The following is a 19,930-nucleotide window of genomic DNA, read 5'->3' as shown; positions in this document are numbered from 1 at the left end:
ATGGATTCACCATGAAATGCAAAACACCTAGAAGTGCAATGTAAACTCTAATAGCTCTTAGACTAATTAAAATAATGCATAACATAAACATCAAACAAATGAAAAATTGGCACACTAAAATGGAGATTGGAAAGTTTTCCAAAAATAGAGAGTGCCTTTTTAGAAACTGAGATATACAACGAAATATAGCATACTTAGGAATCTCCAAAATATTGGTACCATTCTGACTTAGTAAAATACTTACTTTACTAATTAAGGTATTTTAGACAACTTTATAGTAGAATAAATGATTTGGAAAACACAAGAGTATGTTTGTTTACATATATAAATACCTATTTGTTTCAAATTAACTTTTAATTTTTAGTTTTTTCAGGGCGTTTTTCACATCTTTGTTCCGCAGGCTATAAATCAGAGGATTTAACATGGGGATCACAAGGGTATAAAACAATGAGGTCATTTTGTCTTGATCTAATGTGTAGGAAGAACTGGGATGGAAATACATGAAGAGCATAGTTCCTTGGAAAATTGCCACGGCAGTTATGTGGGAGATGCAGGTGGAGAAAGCTTTGAACCTCCCCTCAGCAGAGTGGATCTTCAAGACTGATAGAAAAATATAACAATAAGAGACAACAACGCCTGAAATGGTGCTCAGTTCAATGAAGCCAAAAATGGTGAATATTGCTAACTCATTGATCTGTGTATTCGAGCAAGATAGCAAAAGGAGTGGCGGGACATCACAGAAGAAATGATTAACCTCTTTTGACTGACAGAAACACAAGTGGAATGTTAATGTTGTGTGTATCAAAGCATCTGCCATTCCCACCAGATAAACCCCAGCCATCAGCAGGGAGCACACTCTGCTAGACATATTGACTGTATAGAGCAACGGGTTGCTGATGGCCTTGTACCTATTAAAGGCCATCACAGCCAGGAGTACACACTCAGAATCTGCAAATATACAGAAGATGAAGAATTGCAGAGCACAGCCAAAGAATGGGATTGATTTCTTCTTGGAAAATATGTCTACGAGCATTTTGGGCCCAATTGCTGAGGAACAGCAGAGGTCACAGAAAGGGAGGTGACTGAGAAAAAAGTACATGGGTGTGTGCAACTGGGAATCCATCCTAATTAAAATGATCATTCCAAGATTTGCCAGAAGATTGATGAGATAAACGACCAGAAATGTGGTAAATAGGGTCACTTTGGTCTCAGGGTTATTGGTAATTCCCAAGAGAAAGAATTCGTTCAAGAAGGAGCAATTTCCCCTGTCCATCTTCTTTATCCTTGTTGTAAACTTTTGCAAAAATGATCAAGAAAATTATAGTTTGGCATTTGACTCTTCTGGATTTCTAAAAAGTGTTACCTGTAAGACAGAACATGGTTTGTTCCTGTAAATTGTTTTCTTTGCCCTTAGAATATAGCCCAACAAGTGTCACTTTTAAAGAGGCATTATTGTTTTGTGAAAAAACTAAAAATTTCTGAGATTAGAAGTTGATAAACTTTAATTTTAAATCTGCATCTCACTCCTGAGATATGTGACTCATCTTGGCTCCTGTCAGCCAATGTCAGGCAGTAGATTTGAATGAGCTGAAAGCTCATTCTACATCCAAAATAATACAAAAGGCACAATATAGTTAGAGAGACTAGGCCAGAAGATACAGGATTAATATATGTTTGGCAAAAGGATCACATTTATTGCATTATTCAAGAAACTCACTGGAAGGAGTGCCAAATGGGGAAAGGGGTCATTTGTACAGTGATGAATAGGAACTAGGCATTTGGTGGTGAACATGATGTAGTCTATATGGAACTAAATACATAATGATGGACACCTAAAATCTGAGTAATGTCACAAACCAATGTTACCTCAATAAAAAGTATGTAATTGCATGTGTCACTGACAAAGATCTTACATTAAATGAGCATTATTATTGTATTGTTTTTGGTGTATGGTGTCTTTAGTGTTTACTGAAACATGACCATGATTTGTAGAACTATTCTATCATTCTCCATCACTGGTTTGCCACAGAATTTATAACCCATTTGCATGAAGGATCTTGGCCAAAGCACAAACTCCTTCAGAAGTCAAAGAGAACTGCTAAAAAGAAGTGAGAACAGCAGATTATGATAAATAAAAGCACATATCATAGATTTTTACTTGACTTTTTCATTAAAATGAAAATGAGAGAAGGAAAAAATAAATGTTTCTGAGGTATATAGTTTTCTGTTTCCTTTATTCATGTAAGTATCATGTAGGTATCTATTGATATATGAAAATAGTAATGTGCATTCTGATTTTATTTTTAATTTCTTCTGGACAAATACTATAATATGTGGTCTGTATGCACTTGGACTTACATATATTGGTATTTGTAATGTGTTATCTCTTGTTTTTGATAAAAGTAAAGCAAATCTTAAATTTACATATACAATGATATTACTTGCACAGTGATAAAAAATGATGTTTACTTATCAACCTTGATTAAAATATAAATAAGTTAAATCTTTACTATCCTCATAGAAATGGCAATTGAGACCAATCAAATTCATACAGGGCTAGTAAAGAAATATCACTGTTTGGTTATTATATTGCGGAATTAATTCAACTGAATAAGGCAGGTATAAAATAATTCACTTACAAATTCTTCAATACATGATTTTTCCCTATATTCTTTAAATTTGTTCATTTAGACACTTACCTGAAATGAGCAAGTCTTTGTGCTCTTATCTTTGTTACACACACAATAGGCAGATTGCACTTTATTTCTACCTAGTGACTTTTGGGACCTAAATCTCTAAAGTAACTGCCTTCACTCTTCTGTGTTATGTGAATGTGATTAATTAGATTTCTATTTCTGCATTTTCCCCTGTGAATGATGCAACGAATTTAGCGAAGGCTGAACTTCCAATTCTTCACTCATCACCAAAGTGATCAAGGACATAAATTTACCAGAATTTATTTTAATGTTATGTTCATGGCACATAAATCTATACCCTCCTCCAGTGAAACCAGATGTCTAATAAAATTCAAATAGGTCCTCTACATAATGATTTTCAACTCATATTTATTGTTGATCATGTGTCTTCCATTTCTTAGAAACTCTCATTCACCTCCCATTTAGACATATGGTAATCTTATTTACTGCTTTTTTCATTAGTCATTGTCTGATTCCTTTTTTCCTCCAACTACATGTCAATCACCCTCAGTTTAATGATTTTATGACTGTATAGCATCCACTACACTTAGTATGCTCTTTATTGAATGTTTTTAATCTCATCTCATATGTCTTTCTACATCCCCACAATTCCTAACACAAGGATTGGTGTGATTGATGACTCAGCACATATGTGTTGTTAAATAGTTTTTTATCGTGAACCTGGTAGATGTTCAACACAGAGTAGAAATAAACAAATTTGAGGGCTTTTCTACAAATGTAGTTCATATGTACAAGGATGATTCTTAAAAAAAAAAAACTGTGGATAAATTTTTTAAAAAAATCCAAGTTCTGTTTATTTCCAAAAATACTTGTGTGCACTATTATTCATGGTAGTGATTTGAAAGTTACTGGAAGTGTGAAATTTGTGTCTACCCAAATCCCTCACCTACAGCTACCAATGTAATCTCTACCCTCCCTGAATCTTGATCAAAAGTATTGGTCTCTTTCATTGGACTCCTTCATTGGGACAGAGAGATAAATACTGCATTCCAATTTTCTAACCATAAAGTACTTTTACCTTCCTTTCTATAAATGTGTTTTTTAAGCACCTCTTCATTCAGCACTGAATTTGTGAGGGCAAAAGTTATGAATTCAATATAGTTCATTATGGAGATCTTAACAAATGCTTTGTGATTTTCATATATTATTTAATTTAACTCATCTTCATGTTTGTCATTACATATTTCAAATATTATCTTGTGTTTCCTGAGCTGTCTCTAATTACCTCGTTATGCAGATTCCAAGAGTGTTCTACAGAATTAATCAGTAAATTCCTGGAGTTTCATAGACAATATGTTTTTCTGACTCCAAAGCACTTCTCTTAATAGGTTCCTGACTACAGTATAATGAAAAAAGTCTTTTTTTAAGAAAAAATACCAATTGACTACTCTCATTAAATGTTATAGTGTGTTCATATTAAATTTACAAAAACAGCGGTCTACAGATTCTTAGAGATCTAAGAGAACTGACTGGTCATCGAATGCCTGCTTCTAAACCAAGGCAAGATTCTGCCAGTGATGGAGGCATAGTGGAAAAATAGAAAGGAGTTCCAGATTGAATATAATCTGTTTTATTTTTCTTAGCCAGACAATTTATTATTAATTTTGGTGTTCAATGGGTTGTTGTATTGCACAAATCCAGGAAGAACATATAAAATGAGTAAAATGGTGCCCCTGAAGTTGTGCAATGTGGAAACCTTGGAGGATACTCTCTGCATTGGTCATCTTTTGAGTGACATTTTATATGTGAATCATTGCAAGATGCTGACAAGCACAAGTTTCTATGCATTCATTAGGGTCTACTGTCGATTGTAAAGTCCAATAATGTACTCTTGCTGTACATTTTGCTTTATTGTAGTTAATTTATTTATTTAAAACAATTCGAGTCAATACAAAATTTGTGTGCACAAAAGCAATTTATGAAGTGATAAGCATCAACTAGTGTAGGTACATAAATTTTACGGGTATTTTTTTCTTCTAAATCTTCACTAGGAACTAGAAAAGGACATAGCCTTTTTTTTCAAAGTTCCTATAAATCCAGACCACATCAAAATTTAAAATCATAAAACAAAGTATAATTGATTTGGGGAAAATGGCTCTTAGTGATATATTTCAATGCTTTTTCACTTTTTATTGTTACTTTTTGTAACTAAATTTACTAGCCTAGGAGGTATTGTTGAAGCCAAGCTCAAACTAAGAAATTGTAATAATTTGCTCCCCTTTAAACTAAAGATGCTGGTGCATTTGTGTTATCCAAGAGTTTCACTACCATTATCTACTGCTCTGGAGCGTATTTGAAGTAGTAGGAATTGTCCTTGATCACTTTATTCTGATTATTTTCAAAAAATAATTTTTTCATCAGGTACTTCTCTGTCTCCAGTGATGGCAAGTCTCTGGCCATCTGAATTGCACTTGGTTTAGACAGAACATAAATTTAACTTCGTAAACATGACTGCCCCTGAAGAGCATTTAGTCTAACTTCCCTCCAATGTTTTCCATTAAAATCTGAGTTTTAGGGACTACATTATTATTACAAATTTGTTAACTAACCTCTTAAAAGAATTTGTATTTAATTGAAGACCATGAAAGAAAATGATTTAGTTGGAAATTAAGATATTAGAGATAAGTATGTGAGAAAAAGTCTGTATCTAAATGACTTCCCTGGTGCCACCATAATACTATGTAGGCAATTGTCTACTTATACCCTCCCTCCTTCAGAAAACAGCTATATAGCCCTGAGTCACAGGCTGTTGTGAATTAGCTCAGTGCATGATAGTGATACCAAGGAAAACCAGGTTCATTAAATCTCCTTGGTGATGGGACCAATATTAGAAGTGTTCATAAGTTGAATAAGACAATTTTGATTTACAAAAAAGACAGCAATTTTAGTAGCAAAAGGGATAATTATTCACTGAAATATTCTATGAAATTTCTACCATTTATTTTACAAAAATATGGCAAACATTAGTGTATACAAGGCATTACTAGAGATAAAAATTCATAATAATAAAATTCTGAAGTTTCTTACACTATGATGGTGAATAGACGTTGTTTTTGGAGAGCTTTTTGGTATCTAAAATATATTGAGAGAATACTTAAATGATAAGTACACAGCTAGAAAACTTTAAAAATAATACCCCTTTAGCCATCACACAGACCAAGAAACAGAGCATTATCAGAATCACCAAAGACTTCTACTTTCTCCCTCCTAAGTCACTAGTCTCTTACCCCCAAGGAATAATTACTTTCTTGACTTTTATCACCATAGATTAGTTTCATAGGGTTTTCAACCATCCATAATTAGATGCCTATAGCATGTACTGTTTCATTCAACAACAAAATTGAGCAGTCCATCTACATTGCTGCATGTAGTTGCAGTACATTCATTCTTATTATTGTATAGCATTCTTTTGTATAAATATGCAATCACTCATGTATCTATTTTCATGTGGCGAGGCAGTTGTTTCCCTTTTTTTCTATTCCCCATAATTTTAATGTGAACGTTCTTATACTTGTTTTTGGGTAGAGATACATACACCTTCACTTATCTTGTGTATAAAACCGAGAGCTGGAAATGTGTGTGTGTCTGTGTGTACAAAATTCAGGTTTAGTAAATATTATCATACAGTTGTGCAAATCAGTATGTCAGTTCAGACTTCCATCATCACACCATCAATGTGTGAGTCTTCTAGCTATTCCACATACTCACCAGTTGTTAATATCATCTGTCATTTTAATTTTAGCCATTATGTAGAGTATGTGATTCCCCTGATGACTAATGAAGTTGGATACCTACTTTTGTTAGGTGTCTCTTAAAATCAAAATGCAGAACAGAAAGCCGATTAAATGAGTCTCACTGGACGATATCGTGGCTCCTTCAACCCATGCTATCTAACTATATGTCATCATTGCCACTTCCACTTCAGGTCAAATTATCCTAGAATTGTGATATAGTCACACTCATCTGATACTCCTTAATCTCCCCAAAGACAGAAGTTGGTTTCTGCATTATGCATTGAGAGAATCATATCAAAATGGATACAGAATGTGGTAGCTGGAATGCACAATAAAGTTTATCTAGTTCAAATCCATCTCTTGACTGGGTGGAAACCAAGGCCCAAAGAGAAAAAGTGATTTGTTGAAGGTCACAATTACTGTAAATTGATGGTAGAGTTCAGACCCAATTTTCTTGTCATTGCTTTACCATTTCATAACATGTTTCTAGAGATGATTTAAAGCAGGTTACACTTGCTTTCTCTTAGGAAAGACCTAGATACATCAAATTAGTGAAAATTCTTACTATTTTGATTTAATAAATTTTGCTAACCAGCTTTTCACCAGTAGTGAGCTAAGTGCTTGTATCATTATACATAGACCCTAATCAGTCATCACTGGTTACCCTTATGGTTAGGGATGCCAATGCCTGGTCAGAAATAAGGAACTCTTGTGAAGGACTAGATACATACTATTGACTCATTATGTACAGACATTGATAATATTTTATCTAAATTATAATATTTGTCACCAACTGGTGGTGAGTATTCTATGAGATGCTTGTGATTAGAGAAAGAGTTAAGGGAATAGTTAGGGTTGAGTTAGATAAGGCAAATTAGATTAAAATATTTCAATACTAGCTTTCCCTGACTTTCTATAGAAAGTCAGGACAGAAATCTCTTGCAGGTCAGTAACCCATCCCCTAGTTGAACCTTGAATTCCCCAAGGTTTCCACTAAGTAATTTTAAAAATCAATTAATTCCATTTTTAGGCTCTCTTTTATTGAGCTTGAAATATCTCATTAATGGACTTAACATTTTCTTCTCTCTAGTTCACATATTAGACTTAGATTTGCTTATAGGAGTCAAGATTCAGATGAAATTTGATTTTGAATATATTTCAGTTGTTTTATGGGAGAGCGTTGTGCTACTCGATGGCATCTTTATACTTCTGAGATTGACACCAAGCTTTGCTTGGGCTTTAGTCTGATTTGATCTCTCCTGCCAGACTGCTGTTCAAGGTAGTACATAATTCATAGGTAACATGTCCACAATAGCATGGATTGAATGAGGAGATATTATGACTCAAAGAAACATTTCCCTATTGTTTTTTTCTACCTTTATATATCCCTCTATCAGGTCTCAGAATCCCAAAAAGACTATCACCCTAAAAAGCAGAGGAGTATCATTGTCCTATTTGGGCTTTGCTGTCCATCTGAAATTTTTTCACTGAAAGGTATTTTCCAAGGGCACCTACATAGCCTTAGATATTGAATGACATTGCTTGTGCAATTGTAGCAAACATATGAGTGTCCTTGATTCGTGTATGATCTTTCAGATGTGTGTCCTTGTCCTGTTTCTAACCAAACCACTTCTAGTGATTTGATCATCATCAAGCTAGAGCAGGCACAGATGAAATCATTAAATATCTTGTATACATTCAGATAAGAGTTCCTTGGTTTAATTATTTTCCAAATTATTTATTTGTATGTTTTAACTTTCCATTACTTTTAGCATCCACAACCACTTTATGAGCTTACATATAAGATACAAAAAAAATGAATTCAAGTCACATACTAGACCCTCAGTGATTATTTTTGGTTTCATATGAATTAATATTAGAAAATAACTTTTTTGGTATCTTTCTTTTTTCTTTCTTTCTTTACCTAAGTGCTATGCTGCTTCTTGGGTAAATTGATAAAATACACAGCTCTTAAACTCAGAATGTTCATAATCTCACACTGAAGATAAGGATTTAGAAAACGTAGTCATAGATTCAACAGTGTTCTGAAGAGCAGGGTGGTCTGTGGAACAAACTTGAGTACTGGACGGAAGGAAAGCCCCCTGGAGGAAGTGACTGGGTTGTGAATTACAGCTCTATAACCTACCACATTGGTTTTCTTTAAATTCCACAGAAATGACATGATTCTGCCCACTCAGGGCCCCTGTAATTGCTGGTCCATTTGCCTAGAATGCTTTCTCTACCTACTTGCATCTTTCAGTTTACTCCGACTTACTTTTTAATCTGAAACCTCAGATTAATTTTCTCCATTTTGAGGAAGCACTTTTTAACTTCCTTCACTATATCTGAACAACCTGCTTTGGGTTTATAGTGTTCAGTCCTTTTACATTGTGGCATAATTATGGTTTATTATAAATAGAGTCATGCACTGAATAATGATATTTCAGTCAATGATGGACCACATATACGATGGTGGCCCCATAAGATTAGTATTGTATAGTCTAGGTGTGTAGTAGGCTATACCATCTAGGTTTATGTAAGTATACTCTGTGATGTTGGCCCAATGACAAATTGCCTAACAACGTATTTCTAGGAAGATATCCCTGTTGTTAAGCAATACATGACTCTAATCTGATTAATTATTTAATTACTATTTGTCACTTTCTTTAAATGATAAGACTCACTAATATAAAAACTGCTGGATTCAGAGGGGCTGACCCTGTGGCATAGTGGTTAAGTTTGTCACCCTCTGCTTCAGTGGCCCAGGTTTGGTCCCAGACACGGATCTATACCACTAACCAGTGGCCATGCAGTTTTAGTGACCCACATACAAAATAGTGGAATATTGGCACAGATGTTGTTTCACGGTGAATCTTCCTCAGGAAAAAAAACAGAAAAAATTTTTAAAAAGTGCTGGATTCACTATGAAATACAAAGCACCCAAAAGTGCAATGGGTATTTGGATACAGTCAATAACTTTTAGAAAATTATATAATGCACAAATGAAACATTGGTAAAATAGAAATTGGGGAAAATAAGAACTTTTCCACAAATAGGGAGTACCAAATATAAATTCAAGACCTAAAATGAAGCATGGCATATGTATGGAATGACAAATTTTGGTATGGTTATAAGATAGCATAAGTACTTATTGGATCACCCTACATTAGTCAAAACAATTTTGATCTTCATGTATTACAGTGTAAGTTCAGAGGAAAAATATTTACATGAAACTTTTCAATAGAACCACTTTTTAAGTTTTTCAGTACCTCTTTCCCATCCTTATTCTGTAGGCTGTAAATCATAGGGTTTAACATAGGAATCACAAGGGTGTAAACCAATGAGGTCATTTTGTCTTGATCTAGGGAGTAGGAAGAACTTGGTTGGAAATACATGAACAGTAGACTTCCATGAAAAATTGCCACAGCAGTTAAGTGGGAGATGCAAGTGAAGAAAACTTTGAACCTCCCTTCAGCAGAGTGGATCCTTATCACAGCTAGGGTGATATATCAATAAGACACAAAAAGTCCTGAAAAAGTAATCAGTTCAATGGAGCCAAAAATGGTGAATGTCACTAACTCATTGACCTGTGTGTCTGAGCAAGAGAGCAATGGGGGGGAGGGGACATCACAGAAGAAATGGTTAATCTCATTTGACCCACAGAAACATAAGTGGAATATTAATGTTGTATTTATTGAAGCATCTGTAATGCCCACCATGTAAGCTTCAGCCACGAGCAGAGAGCACACTCTGCTGGACAAGTTGACTGTGTAGAGCAAGGGTTGCCAATGACCTTGTACTGATCAAAGGCCATGACTGCCAGCAGTAGACACTCAGAATCTACAAAGGTAGAGAAGATCAAGAATTGCCGAGCACAGTCATAGAGGGGAATTGACTTGTTCTTGGCAATGAAACCCACCAGCATTTTGGGTCCAGTTGCTGTGGAATAGCAGAGATCACTGAAGGAGAGGTGGCTGAGAAGGAAATACACCAGAGTGTGAAGCTGGGAATCCTTTCTAACTAAAATGATCATCCTAAGATTTGCAACAAGATTAATGATGTAAACAACTAGAAACATGGTAAATAGGATCACTTTGATTCCAGGGGTACTGGAATTCCTTCTCCAAGAGGAGGAATTCATTCCAAGAAGAGCAATTTTCCTCATTCATTCTTCTTTATTTTTCTTCTAAAATGCTACAGAAATGATCAAGGAAAGGGTAGATCAAAGTTTTAACTCTTCTTGATGCGCACAAAAATATAATCTGTAAGTCAGAAAGGAATTATTTCAGTACGCTATATTCTTTATCATCAGAACATAGCCTAAACAAGTTTGATTGTTATGTTGTTTACAAAAGTTAAAGTGTCTGGGACAGGATTTTGAGAAAGTTTGATTTTAAATTTAGATGTCATCTATAAGATATGTGGCTTGTGTGAACCCTCACTGATGTATCTCAGCAATCAGTCATGAACTGAAAGCTCATTACATGTCAAAGGTAATACGAAAATGACACCTAAATTAAAGACAAAGCTGGATTATACAGCCTTATATTTGAAAAATAAATATCCAATTTGGCTTAAAAGTGATTAATCTTAGTGAATTCTTCAAAAATCATGATTTGCTTAAGACGTATTAAATTCAGACACAATGAACATATTTGTGTTTCAAAAATAATGAACAATATGATGTTAATGTTTTTGGTCTACATTGTTTTACTATTTATTGAGACATTAAATATATTTTAATAAATTTTCTCTAGAATATATTTCTGAATTGCCTCATTATTATTACCTACATGTCAGAGCAGTCTGGTGGCAAAGGACATTTCCCTTGACAAGAAAAAGCAAAAAATGCTAAAAAACAAGTGGGTATACAGAATTTAACATGTACGTTTCCATCCCTTTAGATTTTAAACCTGACTCATTCATTAAAAATAGAGGTTTGAATAGAAATAATGAATATATCTTTGGTATATAGGCTTCTGTATGTGTGTGTGTGTGTGTGTGTGTGTGCATGCACCTATGTCTCTCTGATGGAATATGAATGATGGTCTCATTATTTTCTAGATGATTAAATGTGATATCTGGTTTGTATGGGGTTGAATATACAGTAATTAGTATTTGTATTGTGATATCTCAATTTTTACTATTTAAAAATACTAGAAAAACACCTTAAATTTTCATATACTTTTCCACACTGATTAAAAAAATAAACATTATTCATCTTAATTTGGGCTAAGGTATAAGTAAAACTGTTCATTTGCTAATAAAAATGAAGTGAATTCACCCTGCTTTATTAAGGAATATCATTTTTTGCCATTAGGTTTCAGACGAATAACTAGAGGAAGTAAGTAAAAAAAATTTAGTTACAGCTTTCTAAATATTTGCTTCCTCATTTTTCCAAATGTAACGTTTTTATTCTTCACTTTTTAAATTTGGTGACTCCGAAACCAACCTGTGAGGAGCTTGTTTTCTGTGTTTACAGCTGTCAGCTGAACAATATAGACAGATCACATTTTACTTTTCTTAGTGATACTTGGGACTTAAATCGCTAAAGCCTACACCCTCACAGTTTTGGACTATGCAAGCATGCAATTAATTAGGTTTCTAGTTCTGAATTTTCCCCTGTGAATGCTTCAACAACTTCAGCAAACGCTGAACTTTTAATTCTTCACGCTTGAACCAGATCGATCAATGTCAGGAAGGTAAAATTATTTCATACTGTGAGTCATTGCTACCCTAAGTCTACAGAATCTTCCTCCAGTGAAATCAGACATCTAATTAAACTCAAAGAAGTCCTTTACTTAATTTTTTAATTTCAATTCTTATTTATCCTGTTGAATTTATTGCATTAATGTGTTTAATAAATTATTTTAACTATTATTTATCTTTAATTATTTTTATGTTTCTTTCATTTCTGAAACAATATCCTTCACCTTCGCACTAAAAACATACCAATTTTACAATGGTTATAATAAATACTTTTTTTTCATTAAGTCCATGTGATTCCATTTCTCCAGTCACATCATTCAATCAGTTGTCGATTATTTTATGACTGTATTATGTCCGCTATACCTACCACAGTTTCTTTAAATTATCTTTATTTTATTCTTACCTATGTCTTTTACCACATTGCAATCTCCTTAGAAATAATAGCAGTGTTTGGCTAATTTGCATAGTTCCCGTAGCCCTAGCACCAGGACTTGCACAACTAATGTCTAATTCAATACTTCTTAAATATTTTAAGTGGTTAGGTGAGTGATGGACCAATAGTAAAAATAAAGAGGCTTTTGGAGACCATTTCAGCTAATATTGATCACACATACGTGAGTGTATGGAAAAAGCTTTAAGAAAATCCAAGATCCTATTTTTCTAAAAAAATTTAGTTTTGCCTTTATTCATTGTAATATTGCAAAGGTGAGAAGTATTTGAGTGTAAATTTGTGTCCTCTCTAAATATTGTTAAAATATCTATACTACCTAAAGTGATCTACACATTTAATGAAAGCTCTATCAAAATCCCAATAGTGTTTATCACAGAAATAGGAAAATAATCCTGACATTTGTATGGAATCAAAAGACACCTGGAATAGTTAAAAGTCTTGAGAAAGCAGAAGAAAACTAAGGGCATCACACTTCCTGATTTTAAACTAACAATATTAATTCTTCTGATTCCAGAACATGGAACATTGTTCTATTTATTTGTGTGTTCCATTACTTTCATCAATAACTTACAGTTTTCAATATATATATCTTTCACTTCCTTGGTTAAATTTATTCCTAAGTATTTTATTCTATTCTTTTTGATTCTATTATAAATAAGATTGTTTTCTTAAACTCTGTTTCTAATAGATCATTATTAGTGTATAGAAACGCAACTGATTTTTGTACAATGATTTTGTTTTTAGCAACTTTACTGAATTTGTTTATTAGTTCTAAGTGTTCTTCAGAGGAGTCTTTAGGGTTTTGTATATACAATATCATGTCATCTGCAAATAGAGACAATTTGATTTCTTGCTTTCTGATTTGGATGGCTTTTCTTTCTTTTATTTCCTAATTGCTCTGGCTAGGACTTTCAGCACTATGTTGGCTAAAACTAACAAGAATGGGAATCCTTGTCTTGTTCCTCATCTTAGAGGGAAAGATTTCACCTTTCACTGTTGACTATGATGTTACTTGTGGGCTTGTCATTTATTGCCCTTATTTATATTGAGGTAAGTCACTTCTACACCTAGTTTGCTGAGTTTTATCATGGAAGGATGTTGAATTTTGTCACTTGTTTTTTCTGCATCTATTGAGAGGATCATATAATTTTTATCCTTCATTTTGTTAATTCGTTGTATTGATTGATTTGCAGATGTTGAACCATCCTTGCATCTGTGGCATAAATCCCACTTGATTGTGGTATATGATCCTTTTAATTGACTTTTGAATTTAGTCTGCTGAAATTTTGCTGAGGATTTTCACGTCTACGTGCATCAAACATATTGGCTTTTAATTTTATTTTCTTGCAGTTTCCTTATCTGATTTTGGTATCAGGGTAATACTGACCTTATAAAATGAGTTTGGAAGGGTTCCCTCATCTTCGGTTTTTTCAAGAGTTTGAGAGAGATGGGTATTAATTCTTTAAATGTTGGTAGAATTCACAGAGAAGCCATCTGGTCCTGGACTTTGTTGGGAGTTTTTTGGTTACTGATTCACTCTCCTTACTAGTAATTGGTCTGTTCAGATTATCTGTTTCTTCATGATTCATTCTCTGTGAGTTGTGTGTTCTAGGAATTTCTCAGTTTCTTCTAAGGTGTCCAATTTCTTGATGTATAATTGTTCATAGCGGTCTTCTATGATTCTTTGTGCGATACCAAGTATAATGTATCTTCTTTCATTTGTAATATTATTTATTTTTGTCTTCCGTTTTTTCTCTTTGTAAGTCTAGCAAAAGATTTATGTATTTTGTGTATCCTTTAAATACCAGCTCTTTTTTGATTGATCTTTTCTATGTCTTTTTAGTCCCTCTTTCATTTATTTAAGCTCTGATGTTTGTTATTTCATTCCTTTTACTAACTTTGGACTTAGTTTGTTCTTTCTAGTTCCTTGAGGTATAAAGTTAGGGTGTTTATTTGAGACCTTTTTTTCCTTAATGTAAGCATTTCTAACTATAAGCTTCCATCTTAGAACTGCTTTTGCCACATCCCTTAACTTTAGGCATGTTATATTTGTATTTTTATTTATCTCAAGATATTTTTTTGAATTCTCTATTGATTTTTATTTTGACCCATTGGTTGTTCAAGAGCATGTTGATTATTCTTTATCTATTTGTGAATTTTCCAGTTTTCTACTTCTGTGTGTTGTCTAGTTTCATACCATTGTGTGCTTGGCATGATTTTAAACTTCAGTGGTATTCCTGAATGGAAGTCCTGTTGGTTATCAGAGCCAGGATATCTGGGGATATGTTCCTCAGATAGCAATCACAAAAGCTGGGGTGCAGATGTCTATGCAAGATCCTTTCAGGGATATACTTCTGACTTGAGGTGAACAAGAGGGAGAGAGTGGAGGGGGGTGCCCACAGGCTTTTCTGATCTCCAGGGAGGATCTCAGTCAGCCACACAATGCTTGCTAAATTAGCTGCCTGTCCCTGAGGCAGTAGCTTTTAATGTTTGCGTATAGATTCCATTCAGGGAAAGACTGAGAGATTTTCTGCCTGTTCTCTCAGTTCTGAGCCCTGGTGTGATAGCTGCAGCTAGTGCTGGCTTCTCTTAATAACTACTTCTTTATTTGCTACACTCTCATGGGTCTTGTTTAAACAAGTCCCATTGGCTTTCAAGGATAGAGGATTTGGAGGCCTATCCCTCTGCTGAGAGTCTTAAAAGTTGGGCTTCTAGTTGTGGAGTCCAAATCGTTCACTTGTCAGGGAGAAGCTGAGAGCTAGAGGTTTCCTCCCAATTGTATGTCCCTGTGCTGGGGGTGGGATTTATTACAAAAGTCTGTCTCAGCTTTTCCTAGCCATTTCATTGTGGATATTTTTTCATTCTTCTGATGTGTAAGAGTCACTCAGCTGGTGTTTTGATTTCCTTCAGAGGGAATTGTGGCATGTGTAGCTGTTCATTTGGCGTGTCCATGGGAAAAGGGGAGTTCATGAGCTTCCTATGTCACTATCATTAAAGACCTTTCCTTAACCCCCAAAATACTTTATTTGGACAATTACATTGTCCATCAGTCACTGGGGATGTGTGAGAACGATGTCATGTAGAGAACCGAAGAAGGGAAGGGAATGATAGAATGGAAGTAGAGAGGCTATAAAACATCATAGTATTTTGATGTGGTGTCCCCTATTTATGTAGAATATGGAGATAAAAGAGTCCTTAGACGACATCTCCCCAAAGTTCTATTTCGGTCATGAATCTCCTAAAAATATATTCCTTGTAATGTGTTATTAAGCCTAATATATTCAGGGTGAGGAAGCACACAATTAATTCAATCAATCAATTCTAAGTTTGGAATTTCATTTACAGGGCTTAACATTCTCATCTCTTTAGTTCAAACCCTTTCATCCTGATAAAACTGTCAATATATAGATAATCAGTCTTTTGATTCTAAAATATGTACTTTTCATAATGGAGGGAGATAAGTTAAAAAGGTGAAATATTTACTTCATCTAAATTAGCAGCGATCCACTGACATCCCATTTTTCTTAGACAATACATTTCAAACAGTGTTTTCTACCATGCTGCTACTCATAAGTAACAATTCCAGAAGAGCATTTGTTAACTGAGGAAATATAGTTCAGTTGAAAACCCTTAAAGCCTTTTGTCAAAAAGAAGAGAAATAGTCTCCATAATATTTTTTTTTCTGTCATGATAATGTGATAGGTCACACTGTCCCACAAATGCTCTTTGGAAAATCAGAGAGTCTTCTTGGGTTTTACTTCCATTTTGAAATGACTTCCCGCAAAGGCATTTTACAATGGCAACTAGAAAATCTAAGACATTCAATGGCCTTTAACTTCTATCATTCTAATGGATAATAAAGAGTAACCTTGAGTCTTTCAAGGTCCTTCAAATCTATAGCCATAACCACGTTGTCTCAACAAGCTGATTCCGTGCTTTAACTGTCAGAAGCAATAGCAGAGACAGATGACACAGACAAATATTAAGAACATACGTAGGCAAATGCTCTTTACTTTAAGTGTAATCGGCATGTATGTCTTCACAGATCCATTACTTTAGTATCCACATCCACTATACGTACTTTCATAAAAGTTATAAAGTATATATGTTCAAGCCACATACCATAACTTCAGTTAATTTTGTGTTACTCACATCTAATAGGCAGTCAAATATGTTATCTACAATTTTATTTTATTGTTTTTATTTGTTTGTTTTGCCTTTTGCTGTCCCAAACACTATGCAGGTACTTTGGATAAAAGGGATGGAATTCTCAGTCCTTGAGCAAAAATGGCTCAAAATTGCGTATTAGAGACAGTGATTGAATGAGCAGGGTGGTATTAAAACAATGCTTAAAGGAGACAGCTGTCTGTGAACTATAAAAAGGGACATTTAACCAAAGCTGAGAAAGGGGAGGAATTGAAGAGAAGCTTCCTGCAAGAAGTGATAGAGGAGTTGATAGTAAATAATTACAGCGCAATGATGTAATTTATCAAGGCACTTTACATTGCTCTTTATAACCTATCCTTGGGATTCTTTAATGCTAAAACGTTATAAAATCGGCCACGTGAAGAATTCTGTACCTGTCAGGCCCTCTTCCTAGAATCCTTTCTGCTCCCCAAATCGCATTTCTTTTTAGATCTAAGACTATTCAGATATTCATTTCCATCCAGGGAAGCTTTTCTTCTACCGACTAGATTTTCACATTTTTTCTAGATTGTTAACCTCCAATTTTTAACTTTATGAAAGTTTTGAGCCTTATTATGAATTATTTGAGTGTTCAGTTAAGTAACGTCTATTTATTTTTCTTCATTATAGAGTTTATTAGTATAGAAACTCCTGGATTCATCCTGAAATGCAGAGCATCTAAATGCACAAAGAGCACATAGTGAACACAATAAATCTTAGTACTTGAAATGATGCTTGAGTGAAAGTATGATTAAAAAAAGTGGCAAAATTAGAAGGTTTGGGAACATTTTCTACAAAAAGATGGATCACAACTAAATTCAAGACCATGGTAAATCTTGACAGATTTGGGGAACTGCAACATTTTCTTGTGGTTGAGCTTTAGTACAGATACTCATTTATTTAAATATGTGAGAAAATTATGTTTCTCTTGTATCATATTATATAATTTTATGAAAATAACAATCATTAAATGTGTGAGTGTGTATGTGTACACACAAGTATTTAAAACCATCTTTTACTTCTCAATTTTTCTAGGGCCTCTTTCACATCCTTTTTCCGCAGGCTATAAATCAGAGGGTTTAACATGGGAATCACAAGTGTGTAAAACAATGAGGTCATTTTGTCTTGATCTGAGGAATATAAAGAACTCGGCCTGAAATACGTGGAGAGAATAGTTCCCTGGAAAATTGCCACAACTGTTAAGTGAGAGGAGCAGGTGGAGAAAGCTTTGAACCTCTCCTCAGCAGAGTGGATCTTCAAGACTGATAGGATAATATAACAGTAAGAGACAAGAACTCCTGAAATGTTGCTCAGTTCAACGAAGCCAAAAATGGTGAATAATACCAACACATTGACTTGTGTATCAGAGCAGGAAAGGAGGAAAAGTGGTCGTAAATCACAGAAGAAATGATTAATCTCATTTGACCCACAGAAGCATAAGTGGAATGTTAATGAGGTGTGCATCAAAGCATCTGCCATTCCCACCAGATAAACCCCAGCCAGGAGCAGGGAGCACACTCGATTGGACATGTTGGCTACATAGAGCAACGGGTTTCTAATGGCCTTGTACTGATCAAAGGCCATCACAGCCAACAATAGACACTCAGAATCTGCAAAGGTACAGAAGATGAAGAATTGCAGAGTACAGCCATAGAAGGGGATTGATTTGTTCTTGGCAAATACATCCACCAGCATCTTGGGACCAATTGCTGTGGAATAACAAAGGTCACAGAAAGAGAGGTGGCTGAGGAAAAAGTACATCGGTGTGTGCAGTTGGGAATCCATTCTAATTAAAGCAATCATTCCAAGATTTCCCCCCAAATTAATGAGATAAACAACTATAAACATGGTAAACAGGATCACTTTAATCCCAGGGTTATTGGACATTCCCAAGAAAATGAATCCATTCAAGGAGCAGCAATTTTCTCCAACCATTCCTCTTTGTTCTTACCTAAATTTATGAGGAAATAATAAAAAAAATGATAGATACATTTTAACTTTTCCAGAAGTCCACAAATATTTGAACAGGAGAACACAATTTCTTTCTGTAATTGTTTTTTAATGCTCAGAAAATTATCCAGCCATGTTCCCATTAAATTACTCATCAATTAAAGAAGGGTTGCTAAGTATTTGAGAATGATAAAAAATAAATTGAGATAGATATTGGAAAATTTTTATCTGGTGTACATATCGTTCATAATATACGTGAATTTCTATAAGTTCTATTTCTCCAGACTTTAACTTTCTTCTCTCTGGCGTAGATTTAGATGAATTAATATCTCATTCTACACTCAAAATAATGTGGAAGAGACGATGTTAGTAGGACCAGGCTGTAAGATGTAGGACTAACCATTTTCTAAGCCTGAAAATAGTCACATGGACACAAAAAATGATTACCATTGTTACGTTCCTCAATATGGTTGGCTTAAAAGACTTGATGTTAATTCTAGAAACAGTGAGTATCATTAACGAATAATAATGAAAATGATTATGTTACTGTTCCTGGTCTAAATTATGTTTAGTTTTTGGTGAGACATGAAATAACCATTAAACCTTTCCTCTAGAAATTCTTATTACTCTGTCACAATACTCATGCCCTATTTGTGGGAGTTGTCTGGTGCCAAAGATGACTCTCTTGACCAAAGAAAAGTGCTAAAAATAAGTGAAAACAATAGAATACAACACATACATTTGCATCTTTTTGGTTTTTAAATGGAGTTTTGAATTTAAAAAATGTAAATAGAATGATGGACAATACATCTTTCTGAGATATAAAAGCTTCTCTTACTTGTGTATCAGTATATTTCTGTGTGTCTCATGTGTTTGAAAGTATATATGCATTTGTTAATATATGAGAATTTATTTTTTCTTGGAGTTAAGTAAATATAGCATGTGGTTCACATGGAGGTGAGTATGCATGTTGCTATTTGTAAGGTGCTATCTAAATTATTTCTGAAATAAAAAAACTTAAATTCATGTACATACTTCCCCAGTGATAAACAGTTCTCCTGTGACCCTGGATTAAAATAAAATCATTAAAATACTATTTTGTGAATACTAATAATTTCAGTCAGTTCTGTTCTGAGAAAAAATATAATTTTTTGACGATAGATTGCTGAGTTTATTAAACTGTG

At 34.2% G+C, this 19,930-nt stretch overlaps 2 protein-coding genes and 1 pseudogene across 2 annotated transcripts; all 3 read right to left on the bottom strand.

Moving 5' to 3' along the window:
* Positions 1 to 346: 346 nt before the first annotated feature.
* LOC139040533 (olfactory receptor 5W2-like) lies at positions 347 to 1,273 on the bottom strand. Its single transcript, XM_070487296.1, has one exon. It carries the CDS (start codon positions 1,271 to 1,273, stop codon positions 347 to 349), a length of 927 nt encoding a protein of 308 aa, XP_070343397.1.
* Positions 1,274 to 9,639: 8,366 nt separating this feature from the next.
* Positions 9,640 to 10,620, bottom strand: LOC139040532 (olfactory receptor-like protein OLF2; annotated as a pseudogene).
* A 7,178-nt stretch (positions 10,621 to 17,798) lies between these two features.
* On the bottom strand, positions 17,799 to 18,731 carry LOC106848179 (olfactory receptor 5W2-like). Its single transcript, XM_014867905.3, has one exon. It carries the CDS (start codon positions 18,729 to 18,731, stop codon positions 17,799 to 17,801), a length of 933 nt encoding a protein of 310 aa, XP_014723391.3.
* Between the last annotated feature and the right edge of the window lie 1,199 nt (positions 18,732 to 19,930).

This window comes from Equus asinus, chromosome 17 (genome assembly GCF_041296235.1).
Source record: "Equus asinus isolate D_3611 breed Donkey chromosome 17, EquAss-T2T_v2, whole genome shotgun sequence".
In the NCBI taxonomy this organism is placed as follows: domain Eukaryota; kingdom Metazoa; phylum Chordata; class Mammalia; order Perissodactyla; family Equidae; genus Equus; species Equus asinus.
The sequence above is the reverse complement of the archived record's forward strand: the minus strand, read 5'-3'. Positions and strand labels throughout refer to the sequence as shown.